Source organism: Scatophagus argus, chromosome 22 (assembly GCF_020382885.2).
Source record: "Scatophagus argus isolate fScaArg1 chromosome 22, fScaArg1.pri, whole genome shotgun sequence".
NCBI lineage: Eukaryota > Metazoa > Chordata > Actinopteri > Scatophagidae > Scatophagus > Scatophagus argus.
The window spans coordinates 5508045-5534660 of NC_058514.1; the positions used below are offsets into that span (position 1 = coordinate 5508045).

Genomic DNA, 26616 nt, shown 5'->3' on the forward strand with positions numbered 1-26616 from the left:
GCTTCAAAGTAATAACTTTCACAGAGCAGTGTGACATTTGTTTTTAACAGCCATTCAATAACTTACAGCCCAGTTCAATTTGTGTTTTCCCACCTGCACCCTCACACCATCCAGTTAAGGGGAATTATATGATATTAGTAATATTACAAATGTAGCTCAATATTCATCGACCGACATGCCATGTCGCCCCTCTCTTAAAAATGAGATGGATTGTAGTTATTGCTGTTATTGATTTTAATAACCAGGCTTTTAAGCCCAATGCAGGGCCTTGCTCTTGCTCAGTTACCTCTAGTGCTGTGTTAGGGCTGAGCTATTCCTTCATCTGGGTAACAAAGGATCTATAAACTAATTTAACTGCCGGTTTAGCATGGTTAGGTTTGCTGACTCTTGCCGTTTTTCTTTTTTGTCTTCAAACAGTTTCCAGATACACTAGGTTTTATGATATGCACTTTGTCTCCCATCAGACCTTCTTAACCAGGGATATACGCGGAGTGTTGATTTAATGGGAGACCACGAGACTATTGGGGTAATGGATTCAAATGGGAGGCCTTAGCAAGGCACATTATGTTAGTTGAAGGATCAAGCGTCCTCACAACATTATTGATCCATGAGGGCAGATAGAGAGAGACTGACTGATGTTAAATCTTGTCGGTCATTACATCGCCACAGGTCTTGCATTACTCAATGTCACTGACCCTTTCACTGTGTTGGGACTTGTCAAACCCCTATGGTGTCCAGTTGTTGTACATGTTGTGGCTTTGGGGGTGAAATGACAGAAAAGTAAGATCATGAAGGTCAGTGAGCATCACAAAGGCCTGCAGGTTCCAACCATAGTCCATTTCTTTTTACACAAATCAGCATGACCTTGCTCATGTGTTCTTGTTAATGGCCCTCAACTGTGTCTGATCAATGCCAAAAATGTGACAAGCTCTACACTTTGAATGTAATGATTAAATTCACTAGTTCATTGACTTTAATGGGTAGTTCCCCTACTGTCCATACCTCTCAGCAAGCAACGTACAGATAATAAAGGTTAGTTAGATTCATTCATTATCCTTTGGGGAATTCCTTGCATTCTTTGATGCAAAGTCATTCAGTTGTTTCAGATTGTGTGTCACTTGCAAAGGGATGAATTTGTTATGACAGTACTCTGCTGAAAAAAAGGCCTAGTGCAGTCTTGAACCCCCCTAGCAGATTGCTCCATAATTTACTGTTTTAGTTTGGTAGTTCACTGTAGGTCATTTGTAGCGGTCAACATCAGCTTCTACTCTGATCGACTTATTATTGACCTCTGCGTTTTTCCATCTTTGCTCTAACTCATTTTCTGTGAAGGCTTCATAAGTCTTTCAAAGCTCTCCTCTTTCTCAATACAGGTAGTGGCTTAGACTATAGACTCGAGTAATTAAAGCTTGAATCATTTCTTCTTTCTTTCTTTTCTGAGGTAAGACAGACAGATGATGGGCACCAACAGTTGCGGAGATTACTGAGTGCTGATTGAAATGGTTCTCCTCATTCACATTTTATGCATTACAGATAGACTCTAACAGATGCGGCAGAGACAACAGGACAATGTTCATGGTCTTCAAATTGTGTGCAAGGTTTAATAAAGGTTGTATTTCTAAAATTTCATGTGAAAATGTCTTTAAAAGGTTCCCAACTTCTTTGGTTGTGTTAAAACATTTTGGCTTGTTGAAGGCAAGATGGCATGAAAGGTGTCTAGATGGCCTGATGGCCTTGCGTCAACATCTTGGCTCTTAACTCAGGAGGACCACTACTTAAAACAACAACAAAGTTCTTCCATCAATTTCTACTGTTGCTGGGTTTCTTTTTTTCCTGTTTTCTCAACAATTCCCCTGTGACTCATGGAGTGAAATTTATCTGTGCTTGAAAGCCAAGTGATGCCAGGATTTAATAACAGACTCCAAAAGACTAGTGCGTAACAATGCCAAATGATTTTGTCTCCCACCTGTATTTACTGGAAGCATATCTGACTTACTCAGTCTCCTCTTGCCCACTCCTCCATCTCCCTCCCTTAACCATCTCAAACAACTTCCCTTTATTCACCTGCTTTGTCAGAACAGTGATGCGGGGCAAACATCAATTATCTATTGATAAAAGAAAAACTCATTAATGGACATCAGGCAGATTTAATGGTGGGGATCATGCCTGTTTTCCTGACTGTTAATGGCCCTGGCCATTAGGGAAACCGTTTCACTTTTCCCCACCCTGCCACCGACGGACAGCAGCCTGCCGCTGACAGTGATGCATTAGACCCCCTGAGTCACATTGATCACCCCAGGAGAGTCCATACAAACATAGGCACCTACACAAACACATTCTTGTGCAGCATCCATGGTATGTTCCATAGTTAGAAACAGCAATATTTATTGAATTGGTCAAAACTCTTGAACTTGTTGTGAAAAACAACTGTTAAGCATTTTATTCTGATAAGATGATAATATTTTGTTTTCCAAAAAAAGAACCTGGAGTCTTGTGTAACAATCAATAAGGGTAGCAACTGGTGGAGAGATTGTCTTTTCAGACCACAGAACATGGTACAAGTTTAATTGCTCCTCATTTAATTTAAAATGGATGGCCTCTTTGCTCCAGAAACATGTGGATAGGCCACATGTTTAAAAAACATTAAAACACTCAAATCTGCAAGACTGGAGCTACTTTAGTTAGTTTTCTGTAGTGTCAGTAAAATGTTTGTTTTTCTTAGTGCCCCTCCTGCTCTAAATGTAGACTGTGCATGTGAGGAAGTAGGGATGTGGGTCACACAACTGTCCTTCTGCCACCAAATAGTTTAGCTAGCCAGATTGAGACACATCTTAGCAGAACAGCAATATGCTGCTGGGGTAAGGACAATCCAATCCTCATCTTACACTTGTCGGTGGAGAGCTTCTTTTTGCTTCTTCAGCATGATCTCAGTGCTCCATTTCCACTTGCTTCTTGGTCTTGTACATTGGCCACGCCATAAAGAGTATATTAATATTTTTTTATCAGTAACTATAAGTACTCCTGCGTCAACTTCATTATATTGTGTTACCACTTAACCATTTATTCATTTTTTTTAAACAGTGTATAAATGCAAAATACAGGGACTGTAAGTAAAGTGTTTAAAGCTCTGGTTCAGACCTGACCTGTCAGTTTTATTCTTTTAATTTTTCAATTTCATAACATTAACTGCTTATCCCTTATTAACAGGATGTTGAGAAACACTCGCTGGTATATAATAGAGCATGTTTTCCCCAGCATATTTTACAGCCTCCCACTCTCAGGCTTAACTCGATCAACATCTGATGAAAGACAAAAAGCTGTCTGTCCTGACCCTGTGCTCCGATAGTTAATGAACCAACCTAGTTTGGAATTGGAATTGGTGCCAGAGGTTTGGCCCTTGGCCTAGAGCTTAGCTGTGCTGCTAACTCACCAAAGCAGGGACAGTCAATAACCGGCACACCCAGGTTTCCTGCTGACTTAGGATAACAGAGAGGGAGGCTTCACCTCATCCAACCTTTTTCATTCCAAAAGTCCATCTGTTTTGGTGTTTGTGATAGTCCAGTCTATCTCCTTCAGGGTTTTGAGATATGTTTTGTGGACTTGATGATAAATGGAACTCCCAAAATCTAGACAAGAATTAAAATGTCAGCAGACTATACTCTCTTACTTACTTAATTTACTTAATTTTACTTACTTTTACCTCTTATGTGTTTGAAAGAATAAGAGAATATTCGTTTTAGCTGTCAATAAAAACAGTATAAGTCTCACTGCCCACATTTCTACAGCTGTTCGATGATTGGTGACCTGTTTTACCCCCTCTGGCCCTGTTTTGTAGAGGGACTACACAGATCATCAGTTTGCTGGCTCGCCTCTCCTTTAACACTGGCTGCAGCTGTTCCTTCCTTGCAAAGTTTTTTTTTTTTTTTTTTTTTTTTTGAAATTACAGGCCCCATTAACACGCTATTTACATCCCTGTCTGATCTATGCCATTAAGGAATCAATAACGGTTTGTTTAATTCATTCATTTATTCTTCTCTTTCTGTCTCTTTTTTTCAAGGTAATCTATATTTATAGATTCCTCCAGGAAGCGAGTGGCCTTTTCGCCCCCTTGATTCAACCACAGTGACATGCTAGTGCATTTAGCCATTTTATACCCAGGCATCCCTGTTGAGAAGGAGCGAGATAAGTACTAAACAAGTAGTAGAAAGAAAATAATCAAGTCTCTTTATTAAGTTTCTGAATTAGTAGAGTAGGGTTAGTGGGTTAGTGTAAAAGTGTCTCTTACCATAATCAAACTGCAAGTGTTTACTTTTGACGGATGTAGCACATGCCCCTGTTGCCTGGCCATGCTGTACTCTACTGTGTTCCATTAACAGTAATGGTGCAGTATTGATAATAGGCCATGGGGAGATTTTTTTTTTCCCGAAACTGTGATAGCACTAACGAGATGTTGGACATGCAAACAGTTACATACGTATCAGCACATGCATGCAGTGAATCTTACACATAATGCCACATCCAAAGCACTTCCACACTAAAACGCTTTGTCCTGTACACGCATTCACATATCACAGGTTCACTGTGGAAGACAGGCAAGTGGCCTTTCAAATAGCTGTCATGGCTTTTAGCAACTCTGTCACACTAATAGTGTATTTATTACCTAGCAGTAGTTGTCCGTTTATTTATTTTGCTCCCTGCTTCTCGGTCGTGCCAGACAGTTTGATTCAGTTTTTAATTTAGCTTTGATTAATTATCTCAACCCACTGGGAGCACCTTCACGAGATATTGATTTTTGGTTGAAATCCGATCAGAGTTGTGGAGGTGCTAGGAGGTACAAATGTATCATTTAAAGGAACTCTGTGTGTCCACTTAGAAAAATGAGCCATATAACCCAGCATGAGGAGCAGTACTGAGAGATGATGGACTCCGGTTGGATGGGGCCGTTCATAACCCCAAATGGGGTTTTCACGCAAGACTGGGCTTAGAGCCGTGAGGCTGGCCCGTCGATGCACAGCTCTCTCTACTTAAATCCGCATGTGGGCAAACGCTCCTTTTCATGTGGCATTCACGACTCTGAATTAAGTGTCCATTGATTTTTGTTAAGTGAATAGGGAAGGTTAGGAATATGAATTAAGGTATAGAGATTATCTGATTGCTCTCCCCATATTTGCCCTGCTTTGCACCTCAACATAGGGCTTAGGATCACTCATTGAGAGATCTGATCTCTTTGCCAGAGCACACAAAAGAGCACACACACACACACACACACACACAACACACCTCCACATTGCTCCTTCACTCTTCTGCAAGGCTCACTTTGATAAATGGCTTATTCTGCTGGATGAGCAAAGGGCTATAGGTGGGAGTGACTCGAGTCTTTCTGTCTTTTTCTCTCTTTTTTCTGTGCCTGGCTTTCTTTCTGTCTGTCTGTCTGCCTGCCTGTCTTCCTTCCTTCCTGTCTCTTATTTGTTTGCTCTGAGTCAGGGCGATGAGGAAGATGAGCAGATAATGAAGATATGAAGAGAGAGAGAGAGAGAGAGAAAAAAAACAATGCTGATGCTCAGTTACAGTAAGCAACTTCTGGCCTCCTGCTTACCTTGTCATACCAGCCGCATGTGCTGATACACGATACATTTACACACACACACACGCCCACATTCATTAATGTGATTAACACTGAAATGCATAAATGCACCTACATAAATATTATCCCTATTGATATTTTCACTTTGATTTGATTTTATGTACAGAGATTCACAAAGGACTTGAGAGAGCCCAGCTAAGTGGCAGAGTACAGTAGCCATAAAAGCAGCCGCCTCCTTGCTTCTTAATGAGAATGAATGAAGACATGCCAAAACGTCTCCATCTGCCTCTCCCTCTCTTTCTCCCTCTCGCATAACAAATGCTGTGTTCGCCACCGTCAGAGCCTTTTAAACTTTTATGACCACAACTGGTAATTCAGCTCACGCCAACTTAAATCTCTATGGCGATAACTGTGATCTCAGTAATTGGAATATGCAGTAAAGCTTGGATTTAAATAGCAGCAGAGTTGGCGTCAGTGATGATTGAAAGCAATGACTGACAGATTCATCTCCTCTGCGCCTTGCATTATGTATGTAGCCTGCTCTCTCTTCCAGATGAGAGAATGTATGCATGAAGCAGTACTTGAATCGGGCTTCAAACCTGTGTGCCAGGTTGGACCTCGTGGGTTCTGAAATAGCTTGGATGCATAAGTGGACACACCTTGTCCTCTGTAACCTTTGGTCATTTATCCATTTGCTTTTTTTCCCCTCCAGGTATTCAAAATGTACTTTGTTTGGATGTGGTGATAAAAGGAAATCCTGTTGCTTGCCAGTTTTTAAATTGCCAGGACCCTGTGTTCTTTCATTTTCTTTTAGTGCAGGGTTTGGCTCTGGCTTGACGGGTCACCTACCGCAGTCTTTTTTTGATTTTTTTTTTTTTCCCCCCTCCTCACTTTCAAACAGCTAAGTGAATTAAATCTGCTGCAGTTTTAAAACATGCCCTCGGGCCAGGTTTCACTTCACTGGTACCAAATGGCTTTGTCTTTTGTACTTGTGAAATACTGTGCTTGTGTATGTGCTTGCGCACACACACACGGCTTTGAGTGTATGTGTATTTTTGCCTTTTTTTCTCTTTTCCGTCCACTGTGTCGACACAATCCCAGCGTTTATGAGATTACCAGAGCCCATTTGTGTTCCGGCGGGAACCATCTTGGCTCGGAGGAGGCCTCCGCTGGGAACCATCTGGGCTCTACTCAAAGCAGTTTCCACTCTGCCTCCCCTGTCCTCTCCACATTGTGACCAAAGCTATTTACTTTAAAGGGAGAGGGAACTCAAATTTCATGTGTGTGTGTGTGTGTGTGTGTGTGTGTGTGTGTGTGTATTTGTAAAACCCAGAAATGTAATTTTCGGAGCTCCTGGGTTTTGAAGTTGCACTGTTTCTTCATGCAAAGTAGAGAAATTGAGAGAGAAATAATTTTGAAGGACTTCCTCATTGGTTGCAATAATCCTTAAGAATTTTCTTTTCAATTAAAGTATTCTTTGATTATTAATCATTTATTCTCCAAAGTGTCAAAGTATTTTAAGTACTCATAATAACTTGACAGATCTCCTGTTTAGCCTGTCTCTAGAAGGTAGAGAGAGGTTGTAACTTAATTGCAAATGTCGATCAACAACAAAATGTGTTAAAAATAATTAAGACATCATATCAACCAAACAGTTAAACAATCTAAAAGCAGAATAAAAATCACTAAATTGGGGTTGTTGTTGTTATTGGCAGTGATTGCTCGGCGGATAAACGAGCTGTCATCTGTCCGTTCTCCATATTAAGTGTGACATATTGTACCAACGCTAGCATTACTCGGCAATCCTGCCATGGATATAAAGCCTCTCCAAACTGATCTTACTTTGCCAGTGGGGAAACTGGGCCTGCATTCTGTTTTTATGAATTAATTTGCCTTCTTCATTTCACATTTGACCTCTCTATTAGCCTTTCTGGTGAAATGCCAGTTTCCTTTTTATTTAATGATGCTTTCAAGATTTTGGTCACCAAGGTTTATGATTTAAATAGATTTTTGACTTCAGTCTGGGTATCACGCTCTTTCATGAAGATGTATATGACAACAGAGGGGATTAGTTGTGTGTGTATTGTATAATTAGTTAAACTGAATTGTCCAGTAGTTGTTTTGATGTTTGTACAACATCTGATTTGTTAACAGAACATTAATTAACTCTTATGTCCACAGTTCACTGATATTAACTTAATTCTTCATACTAGCGTTTTTTTTTTTTTGTTGTTTGCACATTTGTTGAGTTGTAATGGTGCTAAAAATCATTTATTAGCATTCAAATTGTGCAGATGACCTTGATTGTGATTATTTTATTGACAATTCTAATTTCCACTAGGGGAACACAACAAGTCCTTTCAGTGTGTCTTTCACGCTTTGGGCTGTCTGATTCCTGTTGACTTTGCTACTGTTTGTCAGCCAGGTCATGTAATTTCCTCTGTATTCTCATACATTACTGACATTCCTCATTTGTTATCATTAATGCTGTGTGCAGTCATGACACTGTCATGTTGTTTTGTTTTCAGCAGCAAGCTAATTTTCTTTGTACATCAAGGTTGACAGCATGCGGTAAATGAAATTTTTGAGAAAAGCACTGACTAATTTGTTCTGTTATGCTAAAAAAGAAAAATGTAAGACCACGGGTGATGTCAGTAATCTAACTTTAATAGTCCCCTCCCTTTAGCATAGATTTACCTCCCACTTGCTTATCTCTGAATGGTCAGATGTTTATATTGGACCTCACAAAATCTTATCCAAGACTTGTCCTGCTGTGTGAGTTCTCCACGTGTTTGTGACATTCATCACATTTTTGTCATTGTTGAAGATCGAGACAAGCAGGGAGAGAGCATCTCCTTGACCCAAACTAAACACTCTACTACTACATTCTACTGATTTTTTGTCTTTGACACATTCTTCAGCTTATGAAAGAATGTTTGACATCTTATGCTAAGCAAACAGCTGATCAGACTAAAAATGAAAGGTGGAATCAAGTCATTGTCTTGCAAGTCACAAGTAAGTCTACAGTCTTTGCACTTAAGCCTTCTGAGATTTACGCACCAGACAGAAAATCTGCCTGCATTTGGTGCTTTATTTTTGGACTCATCCTATTAAGGTTAGTTAATTCAGGAAATGAAGGGAAATGATTGATTTGTAGCACACTTTCTGAATAATATACTTGTTAATCTTTTGGCAGAGTTTAGTTATCAAACATTTCCAAGCCCAAATCCTCAGAGACAAATGAATTCATGTCTAAAGTCATCAAATTTGTGAGTTGAGTCAGACTCGAGTCCACACCTCTTCTAAAAATCATTATAAAATGAAGTTATCTTTCTGACTTCCCCGTTGGTGTTAGTATTTTTGTTTTCAGAGCTTTTAATGTGTAGACTTTATTGTTCTAACTTTTGCACAAGATTTTGTAACAGCTTGAGGAGCCTTCCTCCAAACCGCAGTTTTTTCCCAAACTGAACATTGTTTTTACTTGGCCTATTGTTTTTATTTTTGTTTAGCACTTGCTGCCTTAGTGATAGTTCAGACAGTTAAGTTGGTTCTAGCCATTCTAGCCTTTTCCCAGAATTCGCCCACTTCCCCATTTGACATTTGGGTGCTGGGAGGACCGGTGGTGCTCTAATAGCCTAGTTACATAACTGCTTCTGCACTTAGAGATAAAAGGGGGTTAGTATCTGAGATAGCAGAGATGTAGAGAGGAGAGTAAGAGAAAGTAGATGAGAAACAAGTGGATTTAGATGGTATCACAGTCAGGACCTGGAAGGGTGGACAAATGTCTCTTATTGAGCCTTAACAAAACATTTTTACATGCTAGAGATAAGTACAGTCATCAATATTAAGATCGTTATTAAATAGAAAACTAGTTTTACACGACATAAATTTTCTCCACACTGTCTTTGAGTCACAGTTGCATTGATGTGCCACATTACAACAGAATGTCATACACCTTTGACTCAATTTCCACATAGTTTGATCCAAATGTTAACTGTATCCAGAAAGTTAAAATACATACAAGTCGATGCCCTGTGCCTAGGTTGTCAGATTTGTGCTTAATAATAGAATATGCATTCATTAATAAAAGCTTTTTGCTTTAGTTAGAACAAGACAGAGCAGTTTACAAACTTAATTCCTGTCAGATTTCCCTTGTGGCTGCAGGGCTAAGCAGCCCCGGGTCTTAATCGCTCGACTTCTCCCTATCTCTTCAGCACACCTGCCCTCTCACTTTCTCGCTGACTGAGGCTTTAGAGTAAGAAAAAAAATCGATTGATTTTTTTTTTTTTTTGTCTCCTCTTCTTTCCCTGGTCGTCCATCACTTATGAAACAAAATGTAATGAATAGATAATTAGCCTGAATAGGCAGAATTTGGTTATAGTCCATCATGGGAAATGTTGTGAGATCTTTCCTACTTTGTCAGCAGGGTTAGATATTTCAGTGCCCTCATTTGTTAACTTAAGGGAATTGCAACTTGGGTGTCACTAATTGCAAATGATTTACATTGCAAAAAAGTGGGATGACAATATTTAGAGCCTCAATTAAGGTTGAAGTGCACATGCAAGATTAATTTACAACCACTCATGCTTTTTGTGCTGGCCCTGGGAGTTGCACACTTACGAGTTTTATTGTTTGGAGATGGACACAGAAATTGCTTCTGTAGTGCTTAATCGAGAATGTATAGGAAAAGTTGTACAAAGACAAGAGCACACCGCTAGGGTTATGTGTTTAAAAAACAAAACAAAACATGCAGACCAAGAACAGGCACTGTTGGAGAAGTCCACAAAGGAGGACTGAAACAGGATCTGTGTGTGTCCTACCAAATCAATACAGAGCTCACGGCCTCAACCGATGTGTCTGTTTAAGAACAGTGGTGTTTTCACATTGGACCAACCCCTCCCCACACACTTTCCCTTCATTGCTGTAAAGGAATCTCAAGCCTAATCTCAGATACAGAACATTAACTGGGCCCGCCTTCCTCTCCCTCTTTCTCTGTTTCAGGTGGAAGTTGAAGTGGAGAGCATGGACAAAGCAGGGAACTTCATTGGCTGGCTGCACATCGAGGGCGTCAATCTCTCAGTGGCACTTGTTGAAAATGCTCTGTCTAAGGTCCACTTTACAGCAGAGCGCAGTGCCTACTACAAAACCTTGGTCTCAGCAGAGGAGTCCTGCCGACAGAGGAAAGAAAAGGTAGGTCTCATTTAGACACTACAAGAAATGCAACTAGTGTATGTCCTATTAAACTGTCAGAGTGATAACCGTACTCCCAAGTGACATAAAACTGTCTTCATAAAGCATCCAAGTAGTGAATGAAACTCCTGAAGTTATCACACTCGTCCTGCGCTCACATTCACGAAATCCAGCATGACATCCAGTGTTGTATTATTTAGAAAAAGTTGGGGCTCAAGATACTTTTCTGTCTTGGCCCATGATGAATGACAGTACTAAGATGTCTGCACGTAAAAAGCTGTTTGTTCTGATAAGAGAACACACAGACACATCCTTCCATGTGTTGGCAGCCAATTGCTTCCTTTGGCAACAGCAACTCTACATCAGAAACTCTCTTTTGTAAATTTCCACATATTGCCCTTGTCAAAGGCAAAGCCCATCCCCCCTTGCCGGCCTGACAGCCAGTTAGGACAGGTGGTGCCTCGACCTTTGGCTTCCCTTAATAGAGAACTGAGGTTTTTTTTTTATATATATATCACACCAGAAAGCGTGTGTCTGCGCAAAGTAGTGTAGGACACATCAATATATCAAGCAGACACCTCATTCAATCACGATAAACAACAGCAAGTTGTGTATTAACGTATAGCGGTATGCAGACAGTACCTGTAGTTAAAGTTACAGTGATGTGGAAGTGCTCCATCTGGGCGTGAGAATAGCCGCATATTCGCCATTATCATTGAAGCTTCCTTTCCTCAATGGGAGTCCTTTGATGGATGGAGGCCTCTCTCACACTGATCCTGATCTCGCCCTGCGTTTTCATTATGGCTCCACGAGTCACCCCTGCCAGATGCATGAAGTGCCCGGCCAGCTGTCATCCTTGTCCTCTTCCTCTCTATCTCTCTAACTTATTTCTTTTATCCTCTCTCTGTCGCTGCCTCCTCCTCTTTCGTTCTCTCTCTTCCACTCACTCCTACCTATTTGGATCCTTTAGGAGACACAAATGCCTCTTCTCCCCATATAAATGTGATGTATTGCTGGAGCCAAGAAGGAGCTGTGTTCTCTTTCCCTTCTCTGAATCTATCATGTTCATAGTCATAGTGTGTTCCTGCTCATCCTTCTTGCTCCTGGCTTCTCTCTTTCCGCACAGATACTCTCCATCTGTGTCTTCCTTTACTCAAAATGTTGCAACAGAGAGAGGGCTATAAAGAACTGGAGAGTGAGCAGGTGAACCTTTTTGTAGGGATTTCCAAAACTAAATAAATAAATAAAAAAAAGGTCTTGCCAGCGATGTGAGCACACCGACCCTGCCATGTTAAATCTAACAGCAGCAAGAAGGCACATTCCTGACACCTCTGATGACAATTTCACTACTGGTTTTCGACCCCCTTTGCAGCGTCGAGACAGATTGACTTTCACCACAAGGTTTTGACTTGAGCTAACCTGAGTGCGGACAGGGCCGAGAGGAAAGACGACAGAATGGGGCCCGGGTAGACCAGACAGACAGTGATTATGTTTGATGTTGGTTTGCCACAGGCACCGGTGCACAGATCATCCCACAGCCTGATTTGTTTGTGTGTGTAGTGAAGAGTGTGTTGTGGAGCACAGGGCAGTTGGTTGGATGTGTGTGTGCGCGAATGCATAGTATGCAACTTGAAGGCAGATGAGGTGGGACTCGATTCTCTAATTAACCCGTAGAGACCATCTTGAGAAAAGCCGAGAGCTCGGCAATATTTTTTTCTATCTTTCTCTTTTGAAGTCCTGGCTGGTCTTTGTCTGTGTGTAGGCTGAGGCTAGGTAGGGCAGATCGCATCTCCTCCCATCTCCTTCCCTCTCTTCCTCTTTTCTCATTGCCTTCTCTTTATTGTCCCTACGGCTGTGGATATGGAAGACATCAGCGGGTACTGCTGTGTCAGGCATCCCTACGAGAAAAACAAGGCAGTCATTATGAACCGGGGTGTACGCTCACGCGCACGCTCATTAAAGAAAACTTTGTACTGGTGGTCCAGCAGGGACCAAGAGCAACGAGGGGGATTGAGGCTTTCTGCAGTTGCATCCTGAACCAAAACTGCTTAGTTCAAGTGACTTAAGTGAATATGAGTTTTTGCCGCAATGAGCCCAGTGGGACAAAGTGATTGTGTTCTAAATGAAGCATTCCAAAGGGATTGAAGAAGAGCTGCTTTTTTTCTTCAGAGCTCAGCACGTTTTCAGTTTGCGTACGAGCATCCCATTTCTCCACACATGTAAAAGGCTCAAGTTGGAGGCCCGGGCGCATTCTTAATTCTGTTCCCAATTACAGTTATTTACGGCTAAGCTTTTGTTAACATAAATCTTTTTAAAGCGTGTCGCCCTGTCACAACCTATTGTCATGCTTTCAGTTCTAACACTTATGTGATTCAGCTATAAGACAAACCCGGGACACTGTATTAACTTGTTTCATGTTTAAACAATGAGTCAGTTGTTGCCAAGCAGCGCTGATGCCCCCTTCTTAAATCTCTTGCCTGGTTTAGCAAGCATTGTATATATTTGGATTTTCCTAGGGCTAGAAAAACAAATTCTTGCTTATCAGGCATTTCTGTAAACAGGACTCGAGCGAAAACACTGTATTTTGCCATTGTGTTATGAGACGGCTCATTGCAGCTATTCATGTGATGTTCCGGTATTCCCATGCTGCTGTCTTGTCAAATAAATTCATGGCTGGTAGAAGAGATTTTGACTGTAGAGACATTGGCTGTAGCTTTCATTTAAGTTCCCCAAAGACTGAACAGGTGTCGTTTGTAAATATTTGATTGTGCCTCAGAGGATTTTGTTTTTTTCTATATTCAGGAAATAAATGAAATAAAACGCTCTAAAATGAAGACTTTAGGTAATGATAGGGAAATGAGTTTACACTCCCAGATGCTCTTGTTTATTCTTCATCCCTGCAAGTCAAAGTTTTAAACCATCCACCTATGCGGATGACTTTGTGGTTACGCATTTTCAGTCAATATTAAGACATATGGCTGCTTGAAAGAAATTCTACCTGATTGTTGTAAATAGGCGGAAGCCCTCAATAATAATCAGTGTGTGCTTTCTGATGAACAAGTGCTTTTTTTTTTGCTGTAATTACCCAACCTTGAAGGAGATTAGCACATTCCAGCGGCTCTGGGAGAGAGGAGGATGGAAAAAAGAGAGTAGAGAAAGAAAGAGGATATGACAACTCCTGTTAAAGATATTTCATGTCATGGGACTCTCCTCCTTTCATCACTGCCCGCCCCTTTAATTCAGCCCTGCTTAGCCCTCTTCACAGACCACTGTCTTTCTTTTTAACCTTTTTAAGTGAGTCTTCTCACTTCCTTGTGTTCTCACCCTTCATTTGCTCCCTCTCTTTTTTTACCCCCTGTTCTCCTTAACTAATAATTTTTGATTCCCTTCTCGTGAAATGTCTCAGTGTGTGTTCTCAGATGCCCTGTGTAATACCGTTGTTCCCCTTTGGTGCTTGATGTCGTTGGGAGTTTGGTGCAGGACAGTTCGTTCCCAGGCCTCGGCTGGTCTGAATGAGTCAGAGAGCTGCATTAAATTAGTGAAAAGACCAAAGCAATTACAGGGAAAATTATGGAATGCATGGCCCTGGAAATGTGATAAATTTATAAGCATATTGTAAAGTGATATAAAACTTTTATTTATATATAAATCTGTTGCACCTGCTTTTGTTTGGCCAAGTATTACATGTCAGATAAAGTTGGGTGCATTTCACTTAATTCTTATTTGTAGCTCTTCCCAGTTGCAGAGCACTTTATTTTGAGAGGAAACTGTAAAGCTTAATAATTTCTTTTATTATGAAAGTAAAATTTCACATTGAAGAAGAGTTTAATTTATATTAGTATATGCTGTCAATTATTGTTCCCAGAAAGCAAATCGAAATCGGCAAAAGTCGGTATTGGCAGGTCACACTTGAAAAATAATTGCAATCAGTGCACCTCTGAAAAAAATCTGCTGAAGCATAAGCTCAGGATTGAGTCCTGCTGTACGCAGTACTTCACCTGTCCATTAACAACACTCACCAAAGCACTTAGTTCAGTGATGTGTTCTTGGCAGAGTCTGAAGTACATAATCTTTGTTCAGTTTTTTCTTTTGGAATCAAGAGTTACGAGTCCAGTTGACGGTCTCTTAGCCCCGCGGCCTGTTCACGCATATACATTAACAGGATGCTCAGACCAGCCATTCTGTACCACAAAGCAAATTGCAGTACTTGATTTACTGTGATAGGCATCAGTGAGTGTGCTAATTATATCAGTATGTATATTTTTTGTCATTTAATGTTAATGTCAATATAGTGGTAATACATTTTATTAAATTCTTTCACAGGGCTTTACACATATTATGCAAGTCTGGACAGACGTGGATGTAAATTGCAAACTTGCTGGTTGGCACAGGCGTACATCCACAAGGCGGTAATTCGAGATATTCTAGTGATTTCTTACTGTTTTCAAATAGTGTGCAAAAAACAACTTCTCCCTGTTGTCCCATCTAAGCTGTGTCTTCTCAGCAGTCAGCACATCACACACCTGGCTAAACAGGAGCACGCTGTGGATGAATCAAGATAATTGGGCTTTTAGGCAAGCTTATGGGTTTGTGTCTCCGAGTTCGGGCTGGAGGAAGTTTACCTCTAGAGGACTTCTTTCACTTTCAAGGAATAGTCGTATTCTGCACCGCTCCCCGCAGTAGCATTTCTATGAAAATCTATATGGTACTCTGTGTTTTACCTGAAGCGTTTTCCATTCAGTAAGTTTGGAGGAAATGTATGATTTGTACAGTGAAGGACCATTTTCTGTTATATATGTTGCATGCTGATTGTTGGTCTTTAAATAGTCTTTGTAGAGTTACATACATCCATCCATGTTTGGTTTTCATGGATGGCAGTCCCTTTTCTATTAATGCTATGCTCAGTGCTTCCCTAAGCCCCGAAGCCATAGAAATGCTTTCAGGGTTGCATTCTAGTTCTCCTTTCCTTCCCATTTTTCTTGGCCTCTCATAGTGAAATAAGCTGTGGCAGTCACTAGGCAATAATCATGGAAAAATGCTGGGGATTAATATTGAAATAGCTTATTTAGGGAGGCTTTGAGTGAACAAAGTAAGTTTGACTCAATCTGTTGCTGACTCTACCCATTGTTTCACCAATTTAGGTCTCTTTGCCAAATCCCATTTCTGTTCCTGTGAATTATCTCCTCTTAACTTCAGCCATTTTAGCATTCGTCCCTGGCTGTCCTCACTCACAGAATTTTGGCAAACATTAAATGATTAGTTATTACTTTTCCTCACATAACCTGCATTAGGCCTTGTGAGAAATTGAACCTTAATGGCGTTTTGGGACAAACTGCATAATTGCACCTGTATTACCATTCCAGTCATCCCTCTCATCTGCCTCCCCTCTGTTGCTTACTGTTGTGATTTAACAAATTGCTGCCCTATGGTGGTGAGAACAATGTCTGTGACAATCCCAGAAAATGATATTAAGTTAACGGCTGAGGTAGATACACATCCAGTCTAATTGAGAGGTTACGGGAATGAGTTCTGAGGAGACTGCTTCATATGCCTGGATGAAAATGACATGTCCCAATATGTTTGAAAAGACTGAGGAGGAAGTTATTCTGAAGCCAAGTGCTCAAGATTTAAGATTTGCCAACCATTTGGGAGATTTCGTTGGCAAGCTCCCGCCCCCCTCCAATTTTCATCGCTGTAACATCACTCTTCAGTCACTTTTCAAAATGGAGATTATGTGGCCTATGACCTAAGCTACTTCTTTTTAAAATGAGTCAAGTAATGCCCGGGAGGTTTCTTCGATTACATGTTATGCATTGTTTTTAACACACAGATACTTGTCTGAAGTGATTTGCTCCTTTCAGCTCTTGCTGTTTTCATGTTCTGCACTCTGTCCCTGTAGATTTTCATGGGATAATGTGAACAGAGAAAAGCTGCACTTAATATACAGTAATATATTTTAGTGGTTTGGGTTATATTCTCAGGGTCACGAGCGTGCACAGCTTAGCTTGTTTGCATTTCCTCACTTGGTTTTTGGAACAGTTTCAGAACAGCCTGTTGTGAGGCTTCAAATGGGTGAACTTGGAATAAAAAAGAAAGGCACTTTGTCTGGTCATATAGTGCCAACTCCAGCAAACTCCCTCATCTTAATTTAATAAGCCTGGACTTCTGCTGAAGTCTTTCAGCAAACTCATATTGCGTGCATCCTGCAGACCATGCATAATGCAGGTGACGTGTTTAAAACTGCTGATTCAAGGTAACTAATGTCACATCAACCAACAGTTATGCATACATGTTAGGTACCTGTAAAGGGCTTTGGTGAATAATACATTTTCTGCAAATGAAATGTTTCAAACTGCTTATCATTATAACTCCTTATGAGTACAGCTACTCTTTTGACACAGTCTCTTTACATGATAACTTAAAAGGATATATAATGTCAGCTATGTCCTTTCATAGACCAGAAAACTATTAGGAGACTGATTTGGTGTCAGTGATAGCATTTTGCTCAGCCACCTCAAAGATGGAAGGCCAGGAGATTAATTATGTCACTGGTGATTTGCATTTTTTTGCCCTTTAGGAGATGAGTGGCTAAAACTGTGCCAAATGTCACAGTACATCACCTCAGCCGTGGGTAATCTATTGATGCTAGTCTTGCTTCTGTTTCACATATATTGTCCACAGCATTACATGATGCAGCACAGCAGCGATCGCCAGTCAAATAATTACTAATCTCCAAGGACCTGGCTTCTCTTTTGGGTAGCATTATCTCCTTGGCTCGCTAAAAACACAGTGTTGTAACTGTGAGTGGCAATGAACAGCTTAGTACAGTTTGACTCATGGTGCAGCAGTCCTCATCCTACGGTGGTCCAATCATCCCTCTGGATGGTTTTGAGATCCAAGCTATTTATGTGACCTGCTCTCTATGAGGTTTACCTACATTTTTATTGTATTTAGCGTGATATGAATGCTGATCGTTAATCCTTAGAAACAGCTTTGGAAACCAGAGCAAAACACAGCACAAGTTAACAAACAGTATGTCAGATTGTAGCTATTGCAGTCTAATGAGTGTGCATCAAGCATTTCAGCTTCTGTGGTACATGCTGATCTAGGCACCGGTTTAACAAAGCACAGTGTTACACAGTATTTAGATGCCATATGGTGTGATAATTCTGATGCATTGCTAAATATTACTGACACCATGCAGACAAAGTTAAACCACAATTCAGTAACTTTGAAATAAAATCAAGCAGAACAAGGCTGTGTAAAACAGCAGAACAACACTAAAACCTATGTGATAGCCTACCATACCTAGCTTCAGATCAGCGACTCCGGGGACCCGGTCCCAAGCTAGAAGTCATCAGCACGCGAGAACGTTTGGCCCCTTTGCCAGCGTGTCAATACACAAGCAAGAGGCAGGTTGCAGGGTTTGTTGGCAAGTGTGAGAGGACAGCAGGATCACAGCAAGGGGACATTATTGCCTGCAGGGTGGCCACAATGAGAGAGGTGACCCGTGTGAGACCTCACATCTCTGGAAAAAATTGAGAGGACTGTATGCTCTTTATATACCACAAATTCTCAGGCTTGAGTTTATGCGTTTGCATTGTGTCTTTGCATTTATATCGGCATGGCCTATGCAGATGTGTGTGTGTGTGTGTGTGTGTCACTGTGTACCGTTTCCATTCTCTTCTGTCTGTTATGTTTGTGTGCCTCTTTGCGTGTGTGTGTGAGTTTACTACTGCCTTCGTCTTTCTTCTCAGCTCTGTGTGCACAAAATGAACCACCTACCACATGAAAGCAAAGAGCTGACGGTGGCTTTTTCATATGGCTAACAGATTACATAATGTGATTCTCAGTGCACTGTGTGCACATCCACACACAAACCTGTTTTGCAGATGGAGGAAGACACCACACATGCAGACACACACACACATACAGCCCATACTATACTCTGTCTCTCTCTAGCTTACTCAGACACAATTTGAGCATTTGCAGACTGACAGTACAAACACAGATGTACACATGGACACACACACACACACATACATACACATTCTCTGGTGACACCCCACCCCCCCTCCCCCCACTGTACATGGCAAGCTGGACCCTTAGTGCCCTGAGGCAGAGAGACAGAAAGACCAAGAAAGAGATCAGTGGACCCAGTGATGTGTGTTATTTACACCCCAACCCCCACTTCCTTCTCTATCTGTCTTCATCCTCCTTTTCCCCAGTTCAAAGCTGCAAATTCAGCAGTCTGTCAGCTCCTCTTGCAGTCTTGTGAATACACATGCAAACATTCCTTCCATCTTTATCTGCTTGGTGCTCTGTCCAAAACACACAGGCTGCGCAAGCGCGCACATGCCGGTCACCTGCAAAGTGACGCATGCAAACTCTTCTCGGTGTGCAGGAAACTTAAAAACCAGACGCACTGAGACACACTTGGTGGAGTGAGTCCAACTCAGCAGTCTCACCTTCTGCGCGTTGAATTATACATTTACATGAGTTGCAGGATTACACGCTGACTTTGAAAATGTCATCTGAAAAATGCATCCAGCCACAAGGACATCAGGACAATCCTGAGGAACACACTCTCCAGATGAAATATTCTACTTGATGAAGCATAAAAACAGGAAGTAGGCCTTTCTGTTTAGTGCAGTATTTTGTCTGTGCACTTGTGCTGGTCTGCATTGACTGGGTGGATATGGACCTTACTTTTCATTTTCATTGTTTTGTGTATTTAACCTGCATTTGTGCGCATGTTTATTGTTATGTATCCCAGTTTGTCTGTTTGTCCTTGGTCTTGTGCTCTCCCCTCTCCAGTCATGCAAAGGATTCTTGCAGGCTCTTAGCAGAGGTCCTCAGGGGCAGGTTTGTGGCTGCCTCTGGTTCATCAGTGGAGAAAAACTCAGGCAGCCCCCCCCTTTCACTCTGCTCTGGGGATGTATGGGCTGAAGCCACAGGAGAGAAAGGGCTGAAAACAGTGAAAAGGAGGTGGAACGCTGGCAGGGAGCATAATGTGATATGACATACTGCGTTGCATTATGGCTGATTAACACATGCTCAGCTGTGCCACCTGCAACAGAAAACACAAAGGTCTGCCTTTCTCCGGTTCCCTCTCCCCAGTATATCTTGGGGTTTCCCTCTTTTTTTTCTCCGTCTTTTCCTCAGCCCTAATTTTGGCTGGTGAAAGTGAGTGTGAAGGACATGCACTGACTGGAGTTGGGCTAGCAGATTATTTGTTCTCTTTTTTTCATGGTTTGTTCCTCCTGGGACACTGTAAGGAGACACTTTTCCACTTGGTTTGCTGAGGACTGGTTGTGGCTGACTGCTTCCTGCCTCCGCTGCTAAGGTTATTACCTTATGTAACGGCCATTAATTGATGCGGTGTTCTGAGTGTTTACTTAAATGCTGTGCATATTTATCTGAAACTACTTAGGTCTATCCTTGAAAATTTTCCATTTGGAATACCTTATTGTTTTTTTTTTTTCTTGTGCATCCATAGTCATCAGTTAAACATTAAATACTTCTAAAATTGTAAAGGATTTGATCAGCTAGATTGGTGTTATTCCTGTAACCTTAGCAGGAGTTTATACAAGCAACCCTGCCATGATGTATTGGCTACGCCAGGGGTGGGCAAACTTTTTGACTCGAGGGCCACAATGAGTTCTAAAATTTGACAGAGGGGCCGAGCCAAGAACAGATGGATGGAGTGTTATATAAATTACATACAGGATTTGACCTATTAATGATTAATGATTAATTTAATTACATTTCAGTTGAATAAACACAGCAGGAAAACACACCATCAGTTTCAGTGGGAACAGTGTTGTTGATCTCCCTGTTTTGTCAGTGCATCAAAGTCTGGAGTAAGTTTTGTTGTAGCGATTCTCAGGATAGATCCGAGGTGTTGGTCAGTTATCCTGGATCTGTGACGGGCTTTGTTCATGTTCATAACACTGAATGTCTGCTCACATACATAGGTCGAGCCAAACAAGCCCAGCATCTTCTGTGCCGTCCTCCGTAGGTTTGGAAAGGTGGCTTTGTTCAGTGAAGCATAAAAGTCGTTAAGTTTAAGAGTGTTGAACTTTTCCTTCAAGGTGGCGTCAGACTGAAGATCGATCAGTTCCAATTGCACCTCATGTGGTACTGTTTCAGGGTCTTGTGAGAAGGGACAAGACACGAGCTGAAGTGACTCTTCAATGTTTTCAAAATCAGAGAACCGGCGACTGAATTCTCTGTGCAGGTCATCCAGTGATTTGCTGTATTTCTTTGCATATCGCGTCGCCTCTTTCTGAGTGTCAAGTGTGGCGAAATGAGTGAAGGATGCGTTCGCAACTTGTCTGGAGAATAAAACGAGCTTAGATTTGAACGCTGTAACATGTTTGTACATGTCGTGCACAAACTGATCTTTCCCCTGCAGTTTCACATTCAGTTCATTCAAGTGTGAAAATACGTCCACAGCAAACGCAAAATCACAAAGCCAGTTCTGGTCTCGTAGCTCAGGAAATTCGTCAGATTTCTCATTGAACTCTAAAAATGTGCCGATTTCCTCTTTCAGGTCCCAAGTGCGTTGAAACACTTTGCCCAAACTTAACCACCGGACACGAGAGTGGTAAAGTAAGTCCTGATGATCCGCATCAATTTCCTCCAGGAACGTGATGAACTGACGATGCTGGAGTCCCCTTGCGCGTATAAAGTTCACAAGTTTTACGACTGGATTCACAACATGGTTAAGCTGCAATACAGACTTGCAAAGTGATTCCTGATGGATGATACAGTGAAGGAAAATAACATCCTGTTCAGGGTTTTCCTCTTTTACTTTATCCTGGATTCGTTTCAGCAGCCCAACGTTTTTTCCTGTTAAATTTGGTGATCCATCCGTCGTGACATTGGCAAGTTTACTCCAAGGTAGTTTATGTTTCTCGATGGCAGCAGACACCTTGTCATACAAATCCTCTCCCCGCGTTGTTCCCTTCAGGGACTCCATGGTCAAAAACTCCTCCGTTATCTCAAAGCTGTCATTTATTCCTCGGATAAAAATTAGGAGCTGCGCTGTGTCTTTGATATCATTACTTTCATCCAGTGCAAGTGAATATAACTGAAAGAACTCTGCCTTTTTGTTTAGCTGGCTAGCTATATGTTCATCAATTAGTTCCACACGGCGAGTCACAGTCCGACGTGACAAACTGATTTTTTCAAACTTGCCTTGACTTTCCGGACACAGAACACCTGCAGTCTCCACCATGCAGTCTTTCAAAAACTCACCTTCGGAGAAAGGCTTGCTAGCTGCTGCTAATTTGAATGCCAGCAAAAAGCTTGCCTTGGTAGTTGACTCCTGAAGCGCAGTTTGTCGGTGAAAAAAATTTTGCTGGGACAGTAAATTGGCTGCCATCCTCTCAGCCGTAGCTGCCCGTTCTTGCGCCGACAGCTTGCTGGCATAATTGGCATGCTTCGTAGCAAAGTGACGGCTAATATTGTACTCCTTAAAAACCGCGACACTTTCTTGGCATATCAAGCATACAGCCTTTGATCGGACTTCTTTGAAAAAATATTTTGTTGTCCATTCTGTTTTAAACACTCGGCACTCACTGTCGACTTTTCTTTTCTTTGATAAACTCATGTTTGTTTTTAGAAGGGGGAAAGCTTTACCGCGGAAACCGAGAAGGAGAGTGCTTCTTCTGGGACCGCGGGAACCGCGAAGAAGAGGGGGCAAATGCACAAGCGCGCCATCTATTGGGGAAATGTGGGCATTACAGGGGAAAGTAAATGAACAAGGTTTGCCGGTATATTTTGATATAACTGGGAGATGTTTGGCGGGCCGGATTAAAAAGACCAACGGGCCGTATATGGCCCGCGGGCCGTAGTATGCCCATGTCTGGGCTACGCCATTCATGTGAACATCCATTATGGGCAGAAGCAGCGATGACATTTTCCCCCGCAGATAACTGACATTTATTTATTTTTAGAGTCATCAGGCAGATGCTGTGAAAACATCATGTCTGCACACTTTTCACCCTGCTTCAGGTGTCCTCTCTAATCGTCCTTGTTTAATCAGGGAAGAAAGGAAACAGTGTGGGTTGTCTGCATTTGCGCCACAAACAAGACACACGCAAGTTATAGTCATTTGCACACACTTTGACATTTTTTTTAGGTCCCCTGCTCCGAGCCACACTTAACTCCATTTAATATGGGTCGGCAGTGAAATACCCCTCCCTTACTTTTTCCCTCCCTGCCTCCCCGCTACCATCGCTTTTCTCTGCTGTGTAATGAAATGCTAAATATTTGTTTCTTGAGGGCACCATTTAAAAGCTCTCTCTGCTGGTTGGAGGTTCAAACCTGGCCCCATTTGAATGAGTTCTGGTTTTATTAGTTCCAAGGCATTAAGGTCAGACCTTGTTGACATTGCCCCACTGTCCTGTTGTCATTTAAATGTTATGAGGTGCTGGTTGCCTTTGACGCGTCTGACATTTTCAAGTATGCATTATTATTTATGATCAGTACATGGCTGTTGTTGCTCCCATATGTACGGGGGTTTTCAAGCCTCATCCATGTTGAAGCGGATCAGTCCAGTCTGCTCTTAGCCAGAATGGGGAGAAAATGCTTATAGCCAGTGTGGATGCTAACGCCTCATCAGTTCTCTTTATTACCTGCCCAGAGACACAGAGTCCTCTACAAACTGGCAGACCATTCTTGGTTGAGCAGCCACTTCCACTCCGAAATGCATTTGCTTCTCCTTTTCCTCCGTTCGTCTCTTGACGGCTCCTTCACCACTTCTCATTCTTCCGCTTTTATTGCCTTTTCCCCCCTCTTCAGCTCCTCCACTTTTTTCTTCCTCTCATTCGTTTGCTCTTGCGTCAGTACCTACACCCCGTCTCCCATCTTTAATTTAACCTCTGTCTCTCTCTCTCTCTCTCTCTCTCTCTCTCTCTCTCTCTCTCTCTCTCTCTGTTATTCCCCTCCACCTTTTCCCCAATCTGAGCCCTGAATTAGGCATCTAATTTATTATTCTCTCCTTACCTCACAATGCTCTTTAATACTTTCTCTGTGTGGGGATAATGCAAAGTGCATTGATTCATTGATGATTTTTTTTTTCTTCTATTGTCCCTTTTGAGTGCTTTCTTGAACAAGGACACCCAAAAAGAAGTTGGGATGCCTGCCATTTCTCTGAAAGAGACACTTGAGGAAACTGATATACAGCATATATAATGAAGTTTTTCTAAGGCAGACACTGGACCTGCTCACTGTTTAATAAAGACTACATAATGTATGTTACCTTACATTCTTGTCATTCACATTCTTTTTAGTTTCCTGCAGTGTCTCACATTCCTCTGGAAAGATATGAACCACATTTCTGTCAGCTGCAGAGGGCCATACCTGTGTATGTGAGCCTCATATTTTTTGTGTCTTTAGTGGCCTTTCAAGGATTGCCACACTGTCCAACAAAATAAAACATGTCCCAGTGACCCCACTGCAGATTGCTGGTTTGTGGAAAAGCATCCAGCATGTTTGTCAAACCTTCAAAACATGGTAGCCCTTAATGGAGAATGGATGGATCCTTTTTCATAGGCTGTCAACCCTGGAGTACCGCGACATGCCAAAAGAGAAACTGATAACTGATGAATGAATACAAGGGCGCAGGGAGACATGCACGGTTGGAAGGATTGCTGTAAATGATAATTAACGCACAAAATTGTGTGTGAATTATCCTGCCGTGATCAAAAGTTCACCTTATTCAGACTGATGTAGTGGGTCAGAGCATGTGCTGTTTACGTGCTCAATTCTGTATTCGCCACATTGTGCGTTTGTCTTTGAATGACCATTAGAGATGTGGCTGGCCTATTTCATCTCACCAGTCAAGCTAGGAGGGTTTATTAACAGGTCAGGTAAATGAAATAACTCTGCACCTGTCCTCCTCTATAGCCTTTCTTTCACCACCGTTGCACCTTCTTTTATCTAAAGATCCAGATTTGGGAGAATTTTTGATGAATTCTTGAGTGTCTCCTCTTCTAATTTAGGTCAGTCCACTTTTACTGACTTCAGTGTCCTGGTTGGCTAGCCTGCAGAAAACACTCTAAATGTAGAGAATGGGACCACTCTGCAAGTTTTGCAAGTGTGTTTTTGTGCATTTTTCAGAGTTGTTCTCTTCCTCTCTCTCCCTCATGCCTTAGGGAGAGACAGACAGTTACATAAACAGGCTCTCGTCATCGCTGTGCTTCCGATTCGCGTTGTTGTACCAGTGTCTCTCACTCTCTTCCCTGACTTTCTCCCCACATCTGCCACATTGCTCTCTTTTCCAGCTTATTTCTGCTACCTTCACTGTGTGTCAGTATAATTCTCACCAAAGTCATTTTGCATGGTTCCAGTGTGTTACCTGGCGCGCAGTATTTAGCTATAGACTGGCACAGATAATTGACCCAAGACAGATGAGCAGATGAGTAACTTTACAAGTTACTTACATAGAATGATACCTGATTCCCTACAGGAAATGGAAAATGTTTTACTTTGCAAATAAGCATCAAATTATTTGTGATAATGTTTTACATTATTAGATGTAACATGCTGAGTAATGCCTGTGCTGCGAGCCCTGTGGTTATCAGGCAAGGCCAGCTTCTTTTTCTCCCCAACCATCGATGCAATGAAGGAATTAAACACTGAATCTGAACCATTGCCTAAGTACATTATGAAGTAAATTGACAAATTTATAAAGCTGACAAAAACATATTCTGAAAAAAATGCCATCAGTGGTGCCTTCAGTCTGATTTGTGAATTTTAGGGCTGGTGTTGCTGTGTTGATTTCATGCCTTTGTCACCATATTAGTTCAAGTTTTTGCTCTGGCACATGTAGATGACAAGGCCAACAGTAGTCACACCAACAAGGATGCTTATTAATCAAGTTGTTTCTCAACCTGGGAAAAGAGCTTTTCACAAGAGCAACACCAGACCTTTGAAACACTCTGCAAATTGTGAGATGCGGGAAGCGAGTCAGAGACTTCACTGGGATTTGACTGATAATATTGCCATCTTTTCTCCCCCTTCTCTCCCATTTGCCCTTTTTGTTTCCCTTTTAATACCACTAGTTCTCCCTCCTGCTTTCCATTGCTGCTTCTCTGCCACTGCCAGATCCACATTAACCTCTCTTTCACTCTCTGCTCTCCCGCGTCTCTCTAGTTCCCTTAATCCCCTTCCTCCCTCCTTTTCATTCCTCTATTATTTTTTGCTTCTTCTTAAATGTAGAGAACATAGAGAGAGGAAGAACAATAGAGTGGAAGTTGTGATCAGAGAGAAAAATGATCAGAGAACAAGTAAGGGAGAGATAACGCCACCTTGGAAAACCTGTCGTCATGGCAACAATGTGGCAACCCAGGACAGACAAGCCTGTTAATTAAAAAGTTGATTAATTGCCTTTGAATTGCATTCTTATACACTGTAACACTGATGTAGCTCTATTTCTTAATCGCTCTTCTTTATATCTGCTTGTTTTTTTTTTTGACTTCCTTCCTTTGTTACATGAAGCTTTTCTGTCATTTGTTGCAGACAATAATCTACGTGATTTGATAAACATGTTGTAAAAGATAAAAAAAAAACAAAAAACAGAAGGGACAGGGCTTGGGCTAAAATGCTGCAGATTTGTTGTTAATTTCAACCCACCTGCATGTTTCTTAGTCAGGCGGGTGCGTTTTTACAGGTAACCTCACCCATTTGGCATCAAGGTCATGAGAATGAGTGAAGGAATAGAATGGATGTGAAGGACAGATGAAAAACCAGTGTAGCAAGTTAAACGTACTAATCATACACAAATCAAGAAAACCCTAAATAAGTGCTTATTTATTACACATAATCAGACA

The 26616-nt window shown here is 41.6% G+C and overlaps 1 protein-coding gene across 1 annotated transcript in view; it reads left to right on the forward strand.

Moving 5' to 3' along the window:
* Positions 1-26616, forward strand: part of snd1 (staphylococcal nuclease and tudor domain containing 1) — a 157874-nt gene that overhangs the window by 87550 nt on the left and 43708 nt on the right. The window contains exon 17 of the mRNA XM_046378942.1: positions 10586-10774. Within this exon, the coding sequence (XP_046234898.1) occupies positions 10586-10774 (189 nt within the window). The remainder of the gene's footprint in view (positions 1-10585; positions 10775-26616) is intronic.